The sequence below is a fragment of the Mauremys reevesii genome, linkage group 1 (genome assembly GCF_016161935.1).
Source record: "Mauremys reevesii isolate NIE-2019 linkage group 1, ASM1616193v1, whole genome shotgun sequence".
Lineage (NCBI taxonomy): Eukaryota > Metazoa > Chordata > Testudines > Geoemydidae > Mauremys > Mauremys reevesii.
The window spans coordinates 9482259-9497944 of NC_052623.1; the positions used below are offsets into that span (position 1 = coordinate 9482259).

The 15686-nt window shown below is 45.4% G+C and overlaps 2 protein-coding genes across 2 annotated transcripts; one reads left to right on the forward strand and one right to left on the reverse strand.

The window, feature by feature from the left end:
* Positions 1–1832: 1832 nt before the first annotated feature.
* LOC120375873 (olfactory receptor 51G2-like) lies at positions 1833–2768 on the forward strand. Its single transcript, XM_039496974.1, has one exon. The coding sequence runs from the start codon at positions 1833–1835 to the stop codon at positions 2766–2768; it is 936 nt and encodes a 311-aa protein (XP_039352908.1).
* Positions 2769–14100: 11332 nt separating this feature from the next.
* On the reverse strand, positions 14101–15036 carry LOC120395532 (olfactory receptor 51G2-like). Its single transcript, XM_039520001.1, has one exon. The coding sequence runs from the start codon at positions 15034–15036 to the stop codon at positions 14101–14103; it is 936 nt and encodes a 311-aa protein (XP_039375935.1).
* Between the last annotated feature and the right edge of the window lie 650 nt (positions 15037–15686).

Here is a 15686-nt window from a genome sequence, read left to right on the forward strand (position 1 = left end):
GGGGTAATTTTTACTGCTTAATGGCTTTGGATTTAGAAAGTGTTTCAGAAGCTCTCCAAATACTGTTTGCAATGGGTTTGTGTAATTAACTCTTTCTTCAGTGAACATTTTCATGATACTGTCTCCTGGTAACTGACCAGAAGCTGTTTCTAACACTAATATTCAGAGTCATGCACTCAATAACTCTGCAAGACTTGTGCAAGACTTTCCAAAAGGTCATGAGTAGGGAGACCAAATGTCCCGATTTTATAGGGACAGTCCCAATATTTGGGGCTTTTTCTTTAGAGGTTCCAATTACCCCCCAACCCCCGTCCCAATTTTTCACACAAACTGTCTGGTCACCCTAATCATGAGAAGCCATAAAAGCTGGTCTGTGTTTCAGCAAAGAGTTTAGCTGAGGAGCAGGAAAGGGGAGTGGTATACTGGTTGTATACAATTAACTCCTGTCACCAATTACATGACCATGGCTGAAGTAACTTGTACACTCAAGTGGATATTAATTCAATACCAGTGTTAGAAGTATTGACCCATTTGTGATGCCAACTCCTCCCCTGCCCAGCTGAAATAACTGTCAATGTTAGCTTGTAATTTTCCAAATATTTACAGAGCGTTGCATGGGGAGAGGATGCAGGTCCTGTGAGGAGGTAGAGGAGCCTGTAGGATGATCAAAGTCTCTGGATTTCATCATCTGACCCAGTATGGCCACCCTTACGTTTTTATTCTCTAAGGTCACAATGCTAAAATCACACAGTGCTCAAATAGGCTGCGGAACTCACAGCCACAAGATATCAATAGGGCCAAGAGCTTAGCAGGATTCAAAGAGGAACTGGGTAACCAGAAAATCCAATTACAGTCAGGAGGATAGTTTTAGACAAAAGTTTCGAGGGTCTCTAAAATACAAATACAATTACTCTACAAAATACATCTAGCTAGTGGATGTCAGGGGGAAATTCCCTCAGAGCAGGTCATCTCATAGCTGCTTGCTGCAGGGTTTCTTCAGCCTTCCTCTGCACCATCTGGACATGGCCATCGGCTACTGGCATAGAAGGACTACAAGTCTGATCCAGTCTGACAGTGACTATCTTCTGTGATACAGCATGGCCAGAGGGCAGCAGGAGAGTGATAGAGGGGAGATATGTAAGCCCCAGGATGATGAAAGCTTTATTCCCTTTAGAGGGAAGAGAGGTTGCTATAGATTAATTAGAGAACCTGAAGCCAGTCACCTGATAATAACCCCCTGCTTCAATCAGACAGAAAAAAAAAGGATTTGAAACAGAGTGGTTTGGTGTTGAAGCAGAGAGCAGTTTGGAGGAGAGCAGTTTGGAGAAGTACTGTAGCAGGTTGGAAGACCAAGACCCTAGGTAAAGGAAAACCCAGCTTGTGCAGAGCAGAGGGACTCCACAGAGACAAGAGGTTGGGAGAAACTTGGCCCTAGTGGAAAGAGGGCAGGAAGCCCCCACAAGCTGAAGGGCCAGAGAGGAAAGTGGTCCAGGGGAAAAAATCACTAGTTCAAGTCGTTTTCCGTTATCCCTAGGGCCCCTGGGCTGAGACCCGGAGTAGAGGATGGTCCCGGGTCCCTCCCTCTCCACTCCCCTTCTCTGGAACACTAGTGGGACACTTGATACCCCAGTTCAAGGGTGAGAAACGGCACCCTGAACCCCCCCACATTGCCTGCACTATTATGATGTGTCCCGCGCTTTCACCTTGAGCTCTGGGAGTCTGTAGATTTGCACTGAGAGCACAGAGATTTCTCCTTAAATATAATCTAATCCCATTTTATTATTATTTTTAGGTAGGTAATTTCAGAACTCTTCAGACGTGCCCAGTAAATTATGTCATCTGTCAATGACACCAAATTTAAATCTGTAGTGTTCCTTCTCACTGGGATACCACGTCAGAAAGACATCTATCTCTGGATCTCTATCCCCTTCTGCATAGCGTATGTTATTTCGATATTAGGAAATTCACTCATTCTGTTCATTATAAAAACAGATCGAAGCCTGCATGAGCCCATGTACATTTTCCTTTCCATGTTGGCCGTCACAGACCTTGGCATATCGGTAGTCACCATGCCGACGATAGTGGGCATATACTTGTTTAACTCTAGGGAGATCAGCCTTGATGCCTGTTTTACCCAGCTGTTCTTCATCCATTTCCTTCAATGCACTGAAACCTCCATGCTCTTGTTGATGGCTTTTGACCGCTTCATTGCAATCCGACACCCGCTGAGATATACCTCCATCTTAACTCTGCCAACAATCGCTAAGATGGGACTGATGATTTTGCTAAGAGGGATAGTCATAATACTACCACTTCCCTTTCTCCTAAAACAGTTCCGATACTGTCGAGACAATGTCCTCTCCCATTCCTACTGCCTGTACCAGGACGTCATGAAGACGGCTTGTTCCGATATCACAGTCAACAGCATCTATGGATTGTTTACTAAACTTTTACTGATGGGTGTGGACTCACTGCTCATTTTCCTCTCTTACGTGATGATCCTCAAAACAGTGCTGAGCATCGCATCCCATGAGGAGTGCCTCAGGGCCCTGAACACCTGCGTCTCCCACCTCTGCGCCGTCCTGCTCTTCTACACACCAGAGATCAGCTTGTCTGTGATACACAGATTTGTGAAGGGCTCTTCTCCCTTGCTTCAGATTCTCCTGGGCTACATGTCCCTGCTTCTCCCACCGCTGATGAACCCAATTGTGTACAGCGTGAAAAGCAAACACCTTCGTGCGAGGATAATCAGGGTGTTTGTCAAGTGAAGGGTCAGTTCATCAATTGACTCCAGCACTGGTGACACTGGAGATGAAAATCATGGGACACCTATTCCATTCTGGACCCTTACATCCGAGATGGCATGCGCTGCTGATCTCCACTCTGCAGCAAGAAATGCAGGCAGGATTGTACAGGGAGATTATGGCAAACCAGTAAAGTGCCTGAAACCACTATGGCTTATTGCTAAAAGCAGCCTAGTCAGCAAGCTGTACATTGGCCATGCAGCAGTCTCAGCTTGACCAAGGCGGGAGGAGAGGGGGTTTTGGGTGCCACAGAAAGGGCACCTTGACCCCGCGTCCTTCCTGATGAGAATAGTGTTAATGTTGCTGATACATGCATTTTAGCAGACCAAGATATGCCACAGGAATGTGTCTAACAGGGTCTCAAGGCTGCAAACTCTGGAAAAACCCACACCTAGTTAATCAATAATCAGAAGGAAACTCTTGCTTGACCATTGAAACTGCTTGCTTAACAAGTTTTCTTTAAGGGACATGTCATTGTGTTACTAATATAGAAATAAGGGGGAAAAGTTTGAGGTAGTTGGACTCATTTGGACTCTCCCTCTGGATACATCTTGTGGTCCCCACCAGCAGATGGAAGATTTGGCCACCAGAAGCCTGCCACTCCGTCATCGAGAGCTACACTCGGCTTTTTTTAATTATCAAGGGTCAGGGTTTTTTACTAACCTGTTGCAGATGTGTGTAAGTCAGTGTTTCTCAGACTGGGGTTGCCACTTGTGTAGGGAAAGCCCCTAGTGGGCTGGGTCAGTTTGTTTACCTGCCCCATCCACAGGTCTGGCTGATCGCGGCTCCCACTGGCCGCGGTTTGCTGCTGCAGGTCAATGGGAGCTGCTGGAAGCAGCGCGGGCTGAGGGACGTACTAGCTGCCACTTCCAGCAGCTCCCATTGGCCTGCAGCAGCGAACCGCAACCAATGGGAGCGGCGATCGGCCAGACCTGTGGACAGGCAGGTAAACAAACCGGCCTGACCCACCAGGGGCTTTCCCTGCACAAGTGGTGACCCCAGTTTGAGAGACACTGGTGTAAGTGCTTGAGATGAGTAAAGTTTAGCTTTCAGTGAAAGCACTCTTGTGTTGTCCTGTTTGTGCAGCCATCTATTGGTCGGATGGCCGTGTCTCCCCGATTTATTTCCTGACACCTCCTCGCACAGAATAAAGTTACCAAGAGCTTTGAGTTGAAAGAATCCCTGGTAACAGGATCTGAGGCCTGGAATAATGGGAGATGAGCTGGTGAGGGAGGACTGTGTACTGTGTGAAGGAGGCCAAGGAGACAGCATTATGTATAAAGTGGTTTGTTTGTCGATAGCCAGGGGACAGGTGGGATGTTGGTCCATAAAGAACCACATTTTTGGCTGCTCTGATCTCAGAATTCCTCTTGATACAGTCAATACGGAGAAGAGATGTGGATGTTGTTTCCCATTACACCCAGCTCGTGTTAAAGATTTAGAGACCATGAAAAAAGATGCAGAGCTGTTGTGCAGTCGCAGTCCTGGCCCTTCCTGAGTGCTCTGGGTGCTGTGTGCCCGATAAGGATGATGAAATCTGTGCACCAGATGTGGAGAAGGTCTATTCAAGGGACATAGACACCCACCCTTCCCCTACCCCCTCAGCCAGGTGCTTGTGACTGAGTCATCTCAGAAACATGATTAATGCAAGAGGCTCAAGAGAAGCCATTTAAGCAGCCCTCTCCTCCACCCCTGTTGATAACTCTGCACACCGCACACCTGCTGGGTCCACTCCCCTCCTAGGCACAACATTGCTGCATGTGTGAGTGAGGGTCTGACACACAGGAGTCCTGGAAAGAGACTCAAGCGTAGATTCTCTCCCTTCACTCCGTTTGTGCTGCCCCAGCACTTCAAAGGGGTGAAATTGGTCCTCAGGTCCCCCACAGAGGCATGTCTAGCTTCAATCCCAGCCCAGCCCATTCAGTGTAGGGTGACCACTTTTTCAAGAGAGAAAAATTGGGACAGATGTAGGTTTCCTGACCACACTGTGATGACACACCTGCCCCCCTTCTTCCCTCTGGAGGCCTCACCCCCTGCTCCTCCTCTTTGCCCAAGACGACACCTTCTGTTCCTCCTCATTATCCAGGGCTCCGCCCCCTGTCCAGGCCAGAAGCCAGAGCTGGGCCATGGAAAGAGTTGATCAGGGAGCCAGATCCACTGGGATGAGCCCCAGATCCTCCAGCTGCCCTGGGTAGGGGCTGGGGGGCCCAAGAGAATGACCCAGCCTATGTGTCTGCCCCTCAGGATGCATCCCCAGAGAAGATGGAGGGTTTGGGAATCCTCACAGCAGCCTGGGCTCCTGGAGTAGCTGTAACCGTGCTATTGCAGGTCACAACTGAAAAATACCAAATTCAGGATAAAGTGCTGAGAAATAGGGCAGACAGACCCCAAAACTGGTGATTATTCTTCCATGACATATACAAAAGCAGCAAAAAAAGTTAACTTCTGTTTCACCACACTGGCTAACAAGAAGTCATAAAAGTAGTTTCCTTAGATAGTCCAGTCCTTATATCCCCATCAAAACCACTAGATTTACAGATGTGTGGTTCTGTAAACCCAATTTAATGTAATAAGAAGTGCTTCTGATCCCAAAGGACCCGCTGCATACCCATGTCAATATATAACTCAAATCATACCCAAAAATCATGCTGATGCCAATCCTTTGGTGTCTAAAATCTAAAGGTTTATTGAAAGAAAGAAAGAAAGAAAGAAAGAAAGAAAGAAAGAAAGAAAGAAAGAAAGGAAAGTGAGAGTTAAAATTGCTTAAAGGAGACAATTATGTACAATAAATGCAAAGTTCTTATTTCAGGCTTGTAGCAGTGATGGAATAAGCTGTTGGTTTGATAAGTCTCTGGTTGCTTCCAAATCATGGGAAGGGCCTCAGGCCATTGGTTAGAATTCTCCCATTAGTATAAATTTATAGTCCAGAGGCTTGAGCAGGAAAGAGGCAATCTGGAGGTGTTTCCTTTTATAGTCTTTTATAGCTTCTGCAATGTGGAGGATGTGATGTATTAGATCACAGAAATCCCCTGGGGAACTGCCAATTGATGTGCCAAGACTACTTCTGCCTCTGCTTTCCTGCCCTGGCAGCTTTGGTCTCCAGCACCCTGTCTTGTTGAGCCAGACACACCCGCCTGCTCCAACACAGACCCACAGTCTGAACCATGTGCCCCCAAGCTGCAGACTTAACTTAAAGCAATTCACAGAAGTGTTCCTGTCTTTAACACTCAGATGCCCAACTCCCAGTGGGGTCTAAACCCCAAATAAATCCATTTTACCCTGCAAAAAGCTTGTACAGGGTAAACTCATAAATTATTGGCCCTCTATAACACTTATAGAGAGATATGCACAGCTGTTTGCCCCCCACCCCAGGTATTAATACATACTCTGGGTTAATTAATAAGTAAAAAGAGATTTTATTAAATACAGAAAGTAGGACTGAAGTGGTTTCCAATAGTGGCAGACAGAACAAAGTGAATTACCAAGTGAAATAAAATAAAACATGAAAATCTAAGCCTAATAGAGTAATAAAACTGAGTACAGATAAAAACCTCACCAGTTCCAGTAAGCTTCTTTTTACAGACTAGTCTCCTGCTAGTCTGGGTCCAGCAATCAATCACATCCCCTGTAGTTACTGTCCTTCGTTCCAGTCTCTTTCTGGTATCCTTTAGCCAGTTGAAAACAAAATGGAGGGGTTTCCCAGGGGTTTAAACAGACTTTCTCTTGTGGGTGGAGACCCTCTCCTCTCTCCAATGCAAAGTCCAGCTGCAAGATGGAGTTTTGGAGTCACATGGGCAAGCCACATGTCCATGCCTGGTTCAGTTTTTACCAGCCAACCCACATTCCTGTGAAAGCTCAGATGTGGATTGGCATCTTCAAGTTCATTGTTGGCTTAAGTGGTTTTTGATTGGGCAATTAATTGCACTTTTCTCAAGAAGTTGACCAAATGCTTTATTAGGCTAGTTAAAAACAAGCACATATACAGCCAACATTCCTAAGTTCAAGTACAAAAATGATACATGCCTACAAATAGTGTTAATAGATTCAGTAGATCATAAACTCTACATAGCTTTGTTATGTTGTATATATAGCATAAAACATATTCCAGTTTTATTATATATATTTGCAATTATATATAATATGTGTCAGTGTACCCCATGACTTTTCATGGGAAAAAATATATATATATATGTATTTTCCCATGAAAAGTCATGGGGTACACTGTCACAGAGGGAAACCCATTGTTTCAAAGAAAGCCCTCAGCACAGCTTGTGGAAAATTACAGGTAAAAAGATGGAGTTTGGAATCACATGAGCAAATCACATGTCCATGCAGGTCATCTAGTCCAACCCCATGCTCAAAGCAGGACAAACACCAATTAACAGGGGTAGGCAACCTATGGCACGTGTGCCGAAGGCGGTACACAAGGTGATTTTCAGTGGCACTCACATTGCCCGGGTCCTGGCCACCGGTCCGGGGTACTCTGCATTTTAATTTTAAATGAAGCTTCTTAAACATTTTAAAAACCTTATTTACTTTACATACAACAATAGTTTAGTTATATATTATAGACTTAGAGAAAGAGACCTTCTAAAAACGATAAAATGTATTACTGGCACGCAAAACCTTAAATTACAGTGAATAAATGAAGATTCGGCACACCACTTCTGAAAGGTTGCCAACTCCTGAACTAAATCATTCCAGCCAGGGCTTTGTCAAGCCTGACCTTAAAAACCTCTAAGGATGGAGATTCCACCACCTCCCTAGGTAACCCATTCCAGTGCTTCATCGTCCTCCTAGTGAAATAGTGTTTCTTAATATCTAACCTAGACCTCCCACACTGCAACTTGAGACTATTGCTCCTTGTTCTGTCATCTGCTACCGCTAAGAACAGCTGAGCTCCATCCTCTTTGGAACCCCCTTTCAGATGGTTGAAGGCAGCTATCAAAGCCTCGCCCCCCCTTCTCTTCTGCAGACTAAATAACTCCAGTTCCCTCAGCCTCTCCTCATAAATCATGTGCCCCAGTCCCTTAATCATTTTTGTTGCCCTCCTCTGGATTCTCTGCAATATATATTTTTGAGATGGGGCAACCGGAACTGCATGCAGCATTCCAGATGTGGGCATACCATGGATTGATATAACGACATTATGACACTTTCTATTTTATTATCCATCTCTTTCCTAATGATTCCCAACATTATGTTTGCTTTTTTTTGACTGACACTGCACATTGAGTGGATGTTTTCAGAGAACTTTCCACAATGACTCAGGTTATGTTTTCCAATGTGCATTATTTTGCACCTATTAATATGGAATATCATCTGCCGTTTTGTTGCCCTGTCACCCAGTTTCAGAGCTCCTTTTGTAGCTCTTCACAGTCTGCCTTGGTTTTAACTATCTTTAGTAATTTTGTATCATCTGCAAATTTTTTCACCTCAATTTTTTACCCCTATTTCCAGATCATGTATGAATATGTTGAATAGGACTGGTCCCAGAACAGGCCCCTGGGAGACACTGCTATTTACCTCTTTCCATTATGAAAAATGACCGTTTATAGCTACTCTTTGTTTCCTGTCTTTGTAACCAGTTACCAATCCATGAGAGCACCTTCCCTCTTATCCCATGATTGCTTACTTTGCTTAAGAGCCTTTGGTGAGGGACCATGTCAAAGGCTTTCTGAAAATCTAAGTAAACTATATTTACTGGATCTCGTTTGTCCACATGCTTTTTGACCCCCTCAAGGTAGATTGGGGAGGCATGATTTCCCTTTACTAACATCATGGTGAGTCTTCACCAACAAATTATATTCATCTCTATGTCTGACAATAATGTTCTTTATTATAATTTCAACCAGTTTGCCTGGTACTGAAGTCAGGCTTACAGGCCTATAACTGCCGTGATCACATAACATCGATGGGCTCGCTGAGTCAATGGGTACCTATGGCCTACCTCCCTCTCTTATTCTGGCATGAGACATGCACATGCAGAATAAGCAAGACCATGCACATTCTTAATAGAAATGGGCATAACCCATGCCCAGCTTCAATTATCTGCTAGTATCTCTCTATTGGATGCAAACAACCCTCTCCCTGAGATCCAGCTACCCCCAAAGTTGATGATGGAAATTTGGATGCAGTGTGTGAGGTCTATCTACAGCACTAGAGCAGCTCTCATTGCTCATGGAGCAGGTGGGGGTCATGATCTGACCGAGGGGCAGTCAGCCAGGGCTCTGTTTCGCCAGGCAATGCTCTCCACTTCCTTCACTCTCTGAAAGCACGTCCTGATTCCCCCACTTACTGCCGAGCTGCAGGAGGGGCCCAGAACTCCCTTGTCCAAAAATGCTGTGCTGCTTCTTCTTTTGCATGGCAGGAACTAAGCAGCAACTACAGTTTCACCTGAAGTCAATCGAACCAAATGGCTACATCAGGAATAGAAGAATTTATTGAAGCGATGCCTCCATCCTATTTATAAATTAGGAAGTAGGTAGTGATATGAGCCATAATAAAACACCTGTGGCTGGAGGGACAAAGTGAGTTTTCCAAGGTCACATAAGAAGTCTGTGGAACAGCGTAGACTGGAAGCTAGTTCTTCTGAGTCCCAGTTCAGCACTGAAACCACTGAACCATCCTTCCTCTCTGGGGCTAGTGGCTAAGCCCTTTTGTACCCATCAGCACTTAAACAGGGATCGGGGCTAATCAGAAAGAACAAGGTTTTTAAAACCCTGCTCCTAAGTGGCCAGAGGAGCTGTTTGAGGGGAGCGAGATACACTTAACATTATTAAAACTTAATGCCAAAACACTCCCTGGTAAAAATAACAATAATAAAGGAATGAGTTTCAGTAGTGAAAAGAGAATGTAGGTAGAAGCCCAGCAACAGAGTAGGAGCTATCCAGTTCATTACATCCAATGCAGCATGTGGCATAGATGTGCATTCGGTGCAAGGGGCTGCTGGCCCTCAGAGAGCGTGTATGGACATTGGAGACCATGATGGGTGAACTGGAAAAGCCAAGGGAGACAGAGAGGTACATAGATGAGACTTTTTGGGACAGAGTAGAACAGTCCCACTCCTGGTCTGACAGTTTCTGTCCTGTTGAGGAGGATGAAAGTCTCAGAGAAGGAGGATATTCAACTGGAGCAGAAGGAAATGACCCCTTAGTTGGGACCCTCCTTCCACATCATGTTGTGGTATCCTCTCGCATTGAGATTATCTCTCCAGGGAAGGGAACTCTAGTTATTAGGAAGATACAGGTCATAGATTTCAGAAATTCAAACATAGATAGCTGGGTTTGTGATGACTGGGAGAACTGCATGGTGACTTGCATTCCCAGAGCGAAGGTTGCGGATCTCTCAAGACATCTAGGAAGAGTTATGTGTAGTGCTGGGGAAGTCGTGGTACATGTAGGTACCAATGACACAATGAAGGATAGGAGACGTGTCCTGTAGGCCAAATTTAGGCTGCTAGCTAAGAGGTTGAAGTTCAGGACCACTGTGGTAGCATTCTCTGAAACATTTCTAGTTCCATGTGCAGAACCAGTGAGACAGGCTGAATTGCAGGGTCTCAAAGCATGGCTGAGACGATAGTGTAGAGAGGAGGGATATAGATTTATTAAGAAGTGGGAAAACTTGGGGGAAAGAAGGAAGCCTATACAGGAAGGCTGGGCTCCACCTAAACCAAAATGGAACCAGATTGCTGGCACTTAAAATTAAAAGTGTCGTAGAACAATTTTTAAACTAAGAGCTGAGGGAAAGTCGACAGGTGCAGAGGAGCACGTTTACAGACAGAGACGTCCCTTAGGAGATAATCTATTAATAGAGATTCTTTGTGTCCTAGTAAAGAGGAGAGAATGAAAGATGATAAAATGCAGGTAGGATCTGATGAGAAACAGTAAAAATAAAAAAAAGTCCCATTCAATTACATCATGTAATGGCACGCAGCTAAAAAGTGACAGTTTATAAAGTGCTTTTATACGAAAGCGAGAAGTCTAAATAATAAGATGGGTGAACTAGAGTGCTTCATATTAAATGAAGATATTGATATAATAGTCATCACAGAAGCTTGGTGGAATGAGGGTAATGAAAGGATAGAAAATATGTCAAAGGACAGAACAGGTCGTGCTGGTGGGGGAGTGGCACTATATCTTAAAGAAAGTGTAGAAACAAATGAAGTAAAAATCTTAAATGAACCAAACTGTACGAAAGGATCTATATGAATAGTAATTCCATGCTTTAATAAAAAAGCAGTAGGGACATATTACTGACCAGCTGACCAGGATGGTGCTAGTGATGGAGTTGTTACTCCATGGAGCCCTAAAAAAGCCCTGATCTTAGGGTCTCCGAGTATCTGAGCACCTTGAATGAATTTATCCTCTCACCATCACTGTGAGGCAGGGCAGGGCTATTATCTACTTGAGCAGAGGCTTGGAGACAGCCAATGGCTTGCTCATAGTAACAGATGACAAGGGAATTAAATCCACCTGTCCTGAGTCACAGAGCAGTAACTACACCACAGCACCAGGCTTCCAGCCATCCGAGTGGTGACAGGCCTGGATGGAATCTATGCTGCAGCTGCAGAGCTCCCCATCCCGGCCATGCTGCAGAGAGCGGGGGTGGCAAGGAGATAGTTGATTCTCTGGCCTGTTCTCCCTCTGCCACAGCAGAGTTTAAAGCAGCCTGGGCACTTGGCTAACCTCTGCCTGACTTTAACAGCTTCCAAGTGTGCAGCAAACTCTGGCCATGTCCGTGCGGATCAGGGCCCCCACAGAGTGACCCCTGGGGGCTTGAGGTGGCGCCGCAGGCGCCCTGCTCTCAGCCTGGAATATTTAAAACAAGAACTCCCTTTGAGGGGTCACATTTATTCAGTCTTCTGCAACACACAAGGTCTCCTGTGCTCCAACTTGACCAGTCTGCTTTACTCATGAACACCCTAACATCCCCGTTGCTGGTGTCTGCATTGCTTCAGACTTGCTACAACCCCTTTTCCCTTGAGCCCCTCGCCCACATCTCTTATCACTAGGCCCTGCCCCCTGCTGCTCAGCTTCCCCTGAGGCTCCGCCTCCCAGCTATGCCAGAGCTGGGGCATGGTAAGAGCTACTGTGATGGTCTCTGATCAAAATATGACCACATAGATCACTTTCACCACCACTGTTATATATTTGCAACACACTTGTACAAAATGTGAGATGTAAGATGTCTATGAAAAAGTTGTGATTTGCCGGTTATGGTTGTGCTATCTCTATGCATGTATCATTTTTGTATTTGAAAGTATGACTATTGTCTCTATACCTGGATTTCAAATGTTTGCTCCTGCAGTAAATTTGTTAGTCTTTAAGGTGCCACAAGTGCTCCTGTTCTTTTTACCCACAAAGTAGTTAGCCTGCAAATCTTAGAGGGACTATTCAAATTAAGGGCTCATCAAGAAACACTTAACTGACAATGGACCATGGGAGATGCCCATCTACACTGAATAGACTGTCCTGGAAATGTTCTGTCGGGGTATAGGCAATAATTTCCTGCTGTAACTAAGCAAGATTATGGATGGACGGGTGACTTGCTCATGTGATTCCAAACCCCAGCTTGTCTCCTGTAATTTCCCACTAGCTGTGCTGAGGGCTGTGTTTGAAACAGTAGGTTTCCCTCCACATGGCCGACGCTATAAACGGCTATAAATAGAAACACCTCCATTTTGCTTCTTTCCTGATCAAGCCTCTGGACTATGAATTTATACTAGTGGGAGCATCTAACCAATGGACTGAGGTCTTTCCAATGATTTGGAAGCAACTAGCGACTTATCAAGCCAGCAGCATATTCCATCACTGCTACAAGCCTGAAATAAGAACTTTCCATTTATTGTATGTATTTGACTCCTTTAACCAATATTTATTCTCACTTCTTTCTTTCTTGCAATAAATATTTAGATTATAGCTAGCAAAGGATTGACATCAGCATGATTTTGGGGTAAGATCTGAGTTATATATTCACCTGTCTGTGCGGCTGGTCCTTTGGGATCAAATGAACCTGTTCGTACATTAAATTGGTTCTAAAGACCCACGCATCTTTCAATCTAGTGTTTTTGATGGGGATATAAGGACTGGGATATCTAAGGAAACTGCTTTTATGACTTCTTGTTAGCCAGTGTGGTGAAATGGAATTTCACTTTGTGTTGCTGCTTTGCTATATCTCATGGGAGAATAATCACCAGTTTTTGGGGTCTGTCTGCCCTATTTCTCAGCAATTTGTCCTGAATTTAGTATTCACAGTTGTGACCCACAACAGAACAGTTACATCTACCCCGAGAGCCCAGGCTGCTGTGGAGATTCCCAGACTCTCCAACTTCTCTGGGGATGCGACCTGACAGGCAGAGACATAGGCTGGGGCTTTCTCTTGTCCCCCAAGTCCCCTGCCCAGAGCAGCTGGAGGATCTGGGGCTCCTCACAGAGGCTCTAGCTCCCTGATCAGCTCTTTCCATGGCCCGGCTCTGGCTTCTGGCCTGGACTGGGGGTGGAGCCTGAGTGGAAGAGGAGGAGTAGAGAGTGGGGCCTCCAGGGGGAAGAAAGGAGGCAGGAGCAGGGTCACCGAGGGAACAGGAGTCCGGATCTGTGTCCCTCTTCTGTCTTTTGAAATGGTGCTCACCCTACACTGAATGGGCTGGGTTGGGATAGGAGATCGCTGGGCCTGAGCTGAGGCCAGTTTCCACAGTTTTGCATTGCTGGTGCAGCACAAATGGAGCAGAAGGGGAGGGAACCTTGGCCTGAGTCTCTTACCAGGACTCCTGTGTGTCAGATCATTAGTGTCGCTCCTGCATTAATCATGTGTCTGACAGTGACACCAGTCAGTCATTAGCATCTGAGTGTTCCGGGGTAGACTGACTGACTGTGCCCCTTGAATAGCCCCTGTCCACAGCTGATGCAGCACTCATGGGTCGTGCTGCACCCAGAGTGCTCAGAAAGGGCCAGAACTGTGACAGCAGAACAGTTCTGCAGCTGTTTTCATAGCACTTGGATGTTTAGAGAGACAAGTGACAATGACAGGCCATCAGTAATGTGAAACAGCATCCACATTCCTTCCCTTTATTGACTATCAACAGGAATTGTGAGGTTGAAGTGACCATGAATCCGGCTCTTTATGGGCCAAAATCCCACCAATCCCCTGGCTCTCCACAAAAAGTCACTCTGTAAATGCTGCTGCCTGCCTTGGGATCAGTAACTCATGTCATCTTGGATGTAAGGGTCCAGGGCGGAATATGTGGCCCATATTTTTCGTCTCCCATGTCACTGGAGCCAGGTGGTGAACTGACCCTTCACTTGATGAACACCCTGATTATCCTCGCACGAAGGTGTTTGCTTTTCACGCTGTACACAATTGGGTTCATCAGCGGGGGGAGAAGCAAGGAGATGTAGCCCAGGACAATCTGAAGTAACGGTAAAGAGCCCTTCCCAAAGTAGTGTATCACAGTCAAGCTGATATCTGGTGTGTAGAAGAGCAGGAGGGCACAGAGGTGTGATACGCAGGTGTTCAGGGCCCTCAGGCGCTCCTCGTGGGATGCGATGCTCAGCACTGTTTTGAGGATCATCACATAAGAGAGGAAGATGAGCAGCGAGTCCAACCCCATCTGGGACAGTTTAGTAAACAATCCATAGATGATGTTGACTGTGATATCCGAACATGCCATCTTCATGACCTCCCGGTGCACACAGTACGAATGGAAGAGAACATTGGCTCGACAGTATTGGAACCGTTTCAGGAGAAAGGGAAGTGGAAGTATTATGACCATGGCTCTTATCATAACCACCAGTCCCATCTTGGCTATTCTCAGCAGGGTTAAGATGGAAGTATATCTCAGCGGGTAATGGATTGTGATGAAGCGGTCAAAGGCCATCAACAACAGCACAGAGGATTCAATGCACTGAAGCAAGTGGATGCAGAAGACCTGGACTAAACAGGCATCGAGGCTGATCTCCCTAGAGTTAAACAAGTGTGTGCCCAGTATCGTCGGAAGTGTCGTTATCAATATGCCAAGGTCTGTGACGACCAACATGGAAAGGAAAATGTACATGGGCTCATGGAGGCTTGGATCTGTTTTTACAATGAACAGAATAATTGAATTTCCTACTATTGAAATAACATACATGAAGCAGAAGGGGATAGAGATCCAGAGATGTGCATCTCCATGACTCGGTAGCCTGGTGAGAAGGAATATTACAGATTTAAATTTAGTTTCATTGACAGCTGACATATTGTACTGGGCAGGTCCGAGGAGTTCTGAAATGTTCTTTCTAAAAGAAAAGAAATAAGAAATTAGATTATATTTATCAATAATTTATTCTGCTCTCAGTTCAAGCCTACAGACTCCCAGAGCTGAAGGTAGATAAGCAAAAACTTACTCTAGGATTTACATGTTTCTGATTAGCCAGACTGGATCAGACTTGTAGTCCATCTACCCCAGTAACCAGTGGCCATGTTCAGTTAGTGGAGAAGAAGGTGAAAGAAGCCCTGAAATAGGCAGCTATAAGATAACCTGCTCCCAGGGAGTTTTCCCCTGACACCCACTAATTAGACATATTCTATCGCGTAAATCAGGAAGGTTTAGGGCCTCTCCAAAAGTTTTCTAAAACAATCCTCGACTGTAATTGGATTTTCTGATTACTCAGTTCCTCTTTGAATCTTGTTACGCTCTTGGCCCCATTGATATCTTGTGGCTGTGATTTCCACAGCCTTCTTGAGCACTGTATGATTTTACCATTGTGACCTTAGAACATAAAAAGATAAGAGTGGCCATACTAGGTGAGACGAAAGGTCCATCTAGCCCAGTATCCTGTCTCCGACAGTGGCTGATGCTTGGTGCCCCAGAGGGAATGAACAGAACAGGTCATCTTCAAGTGATCC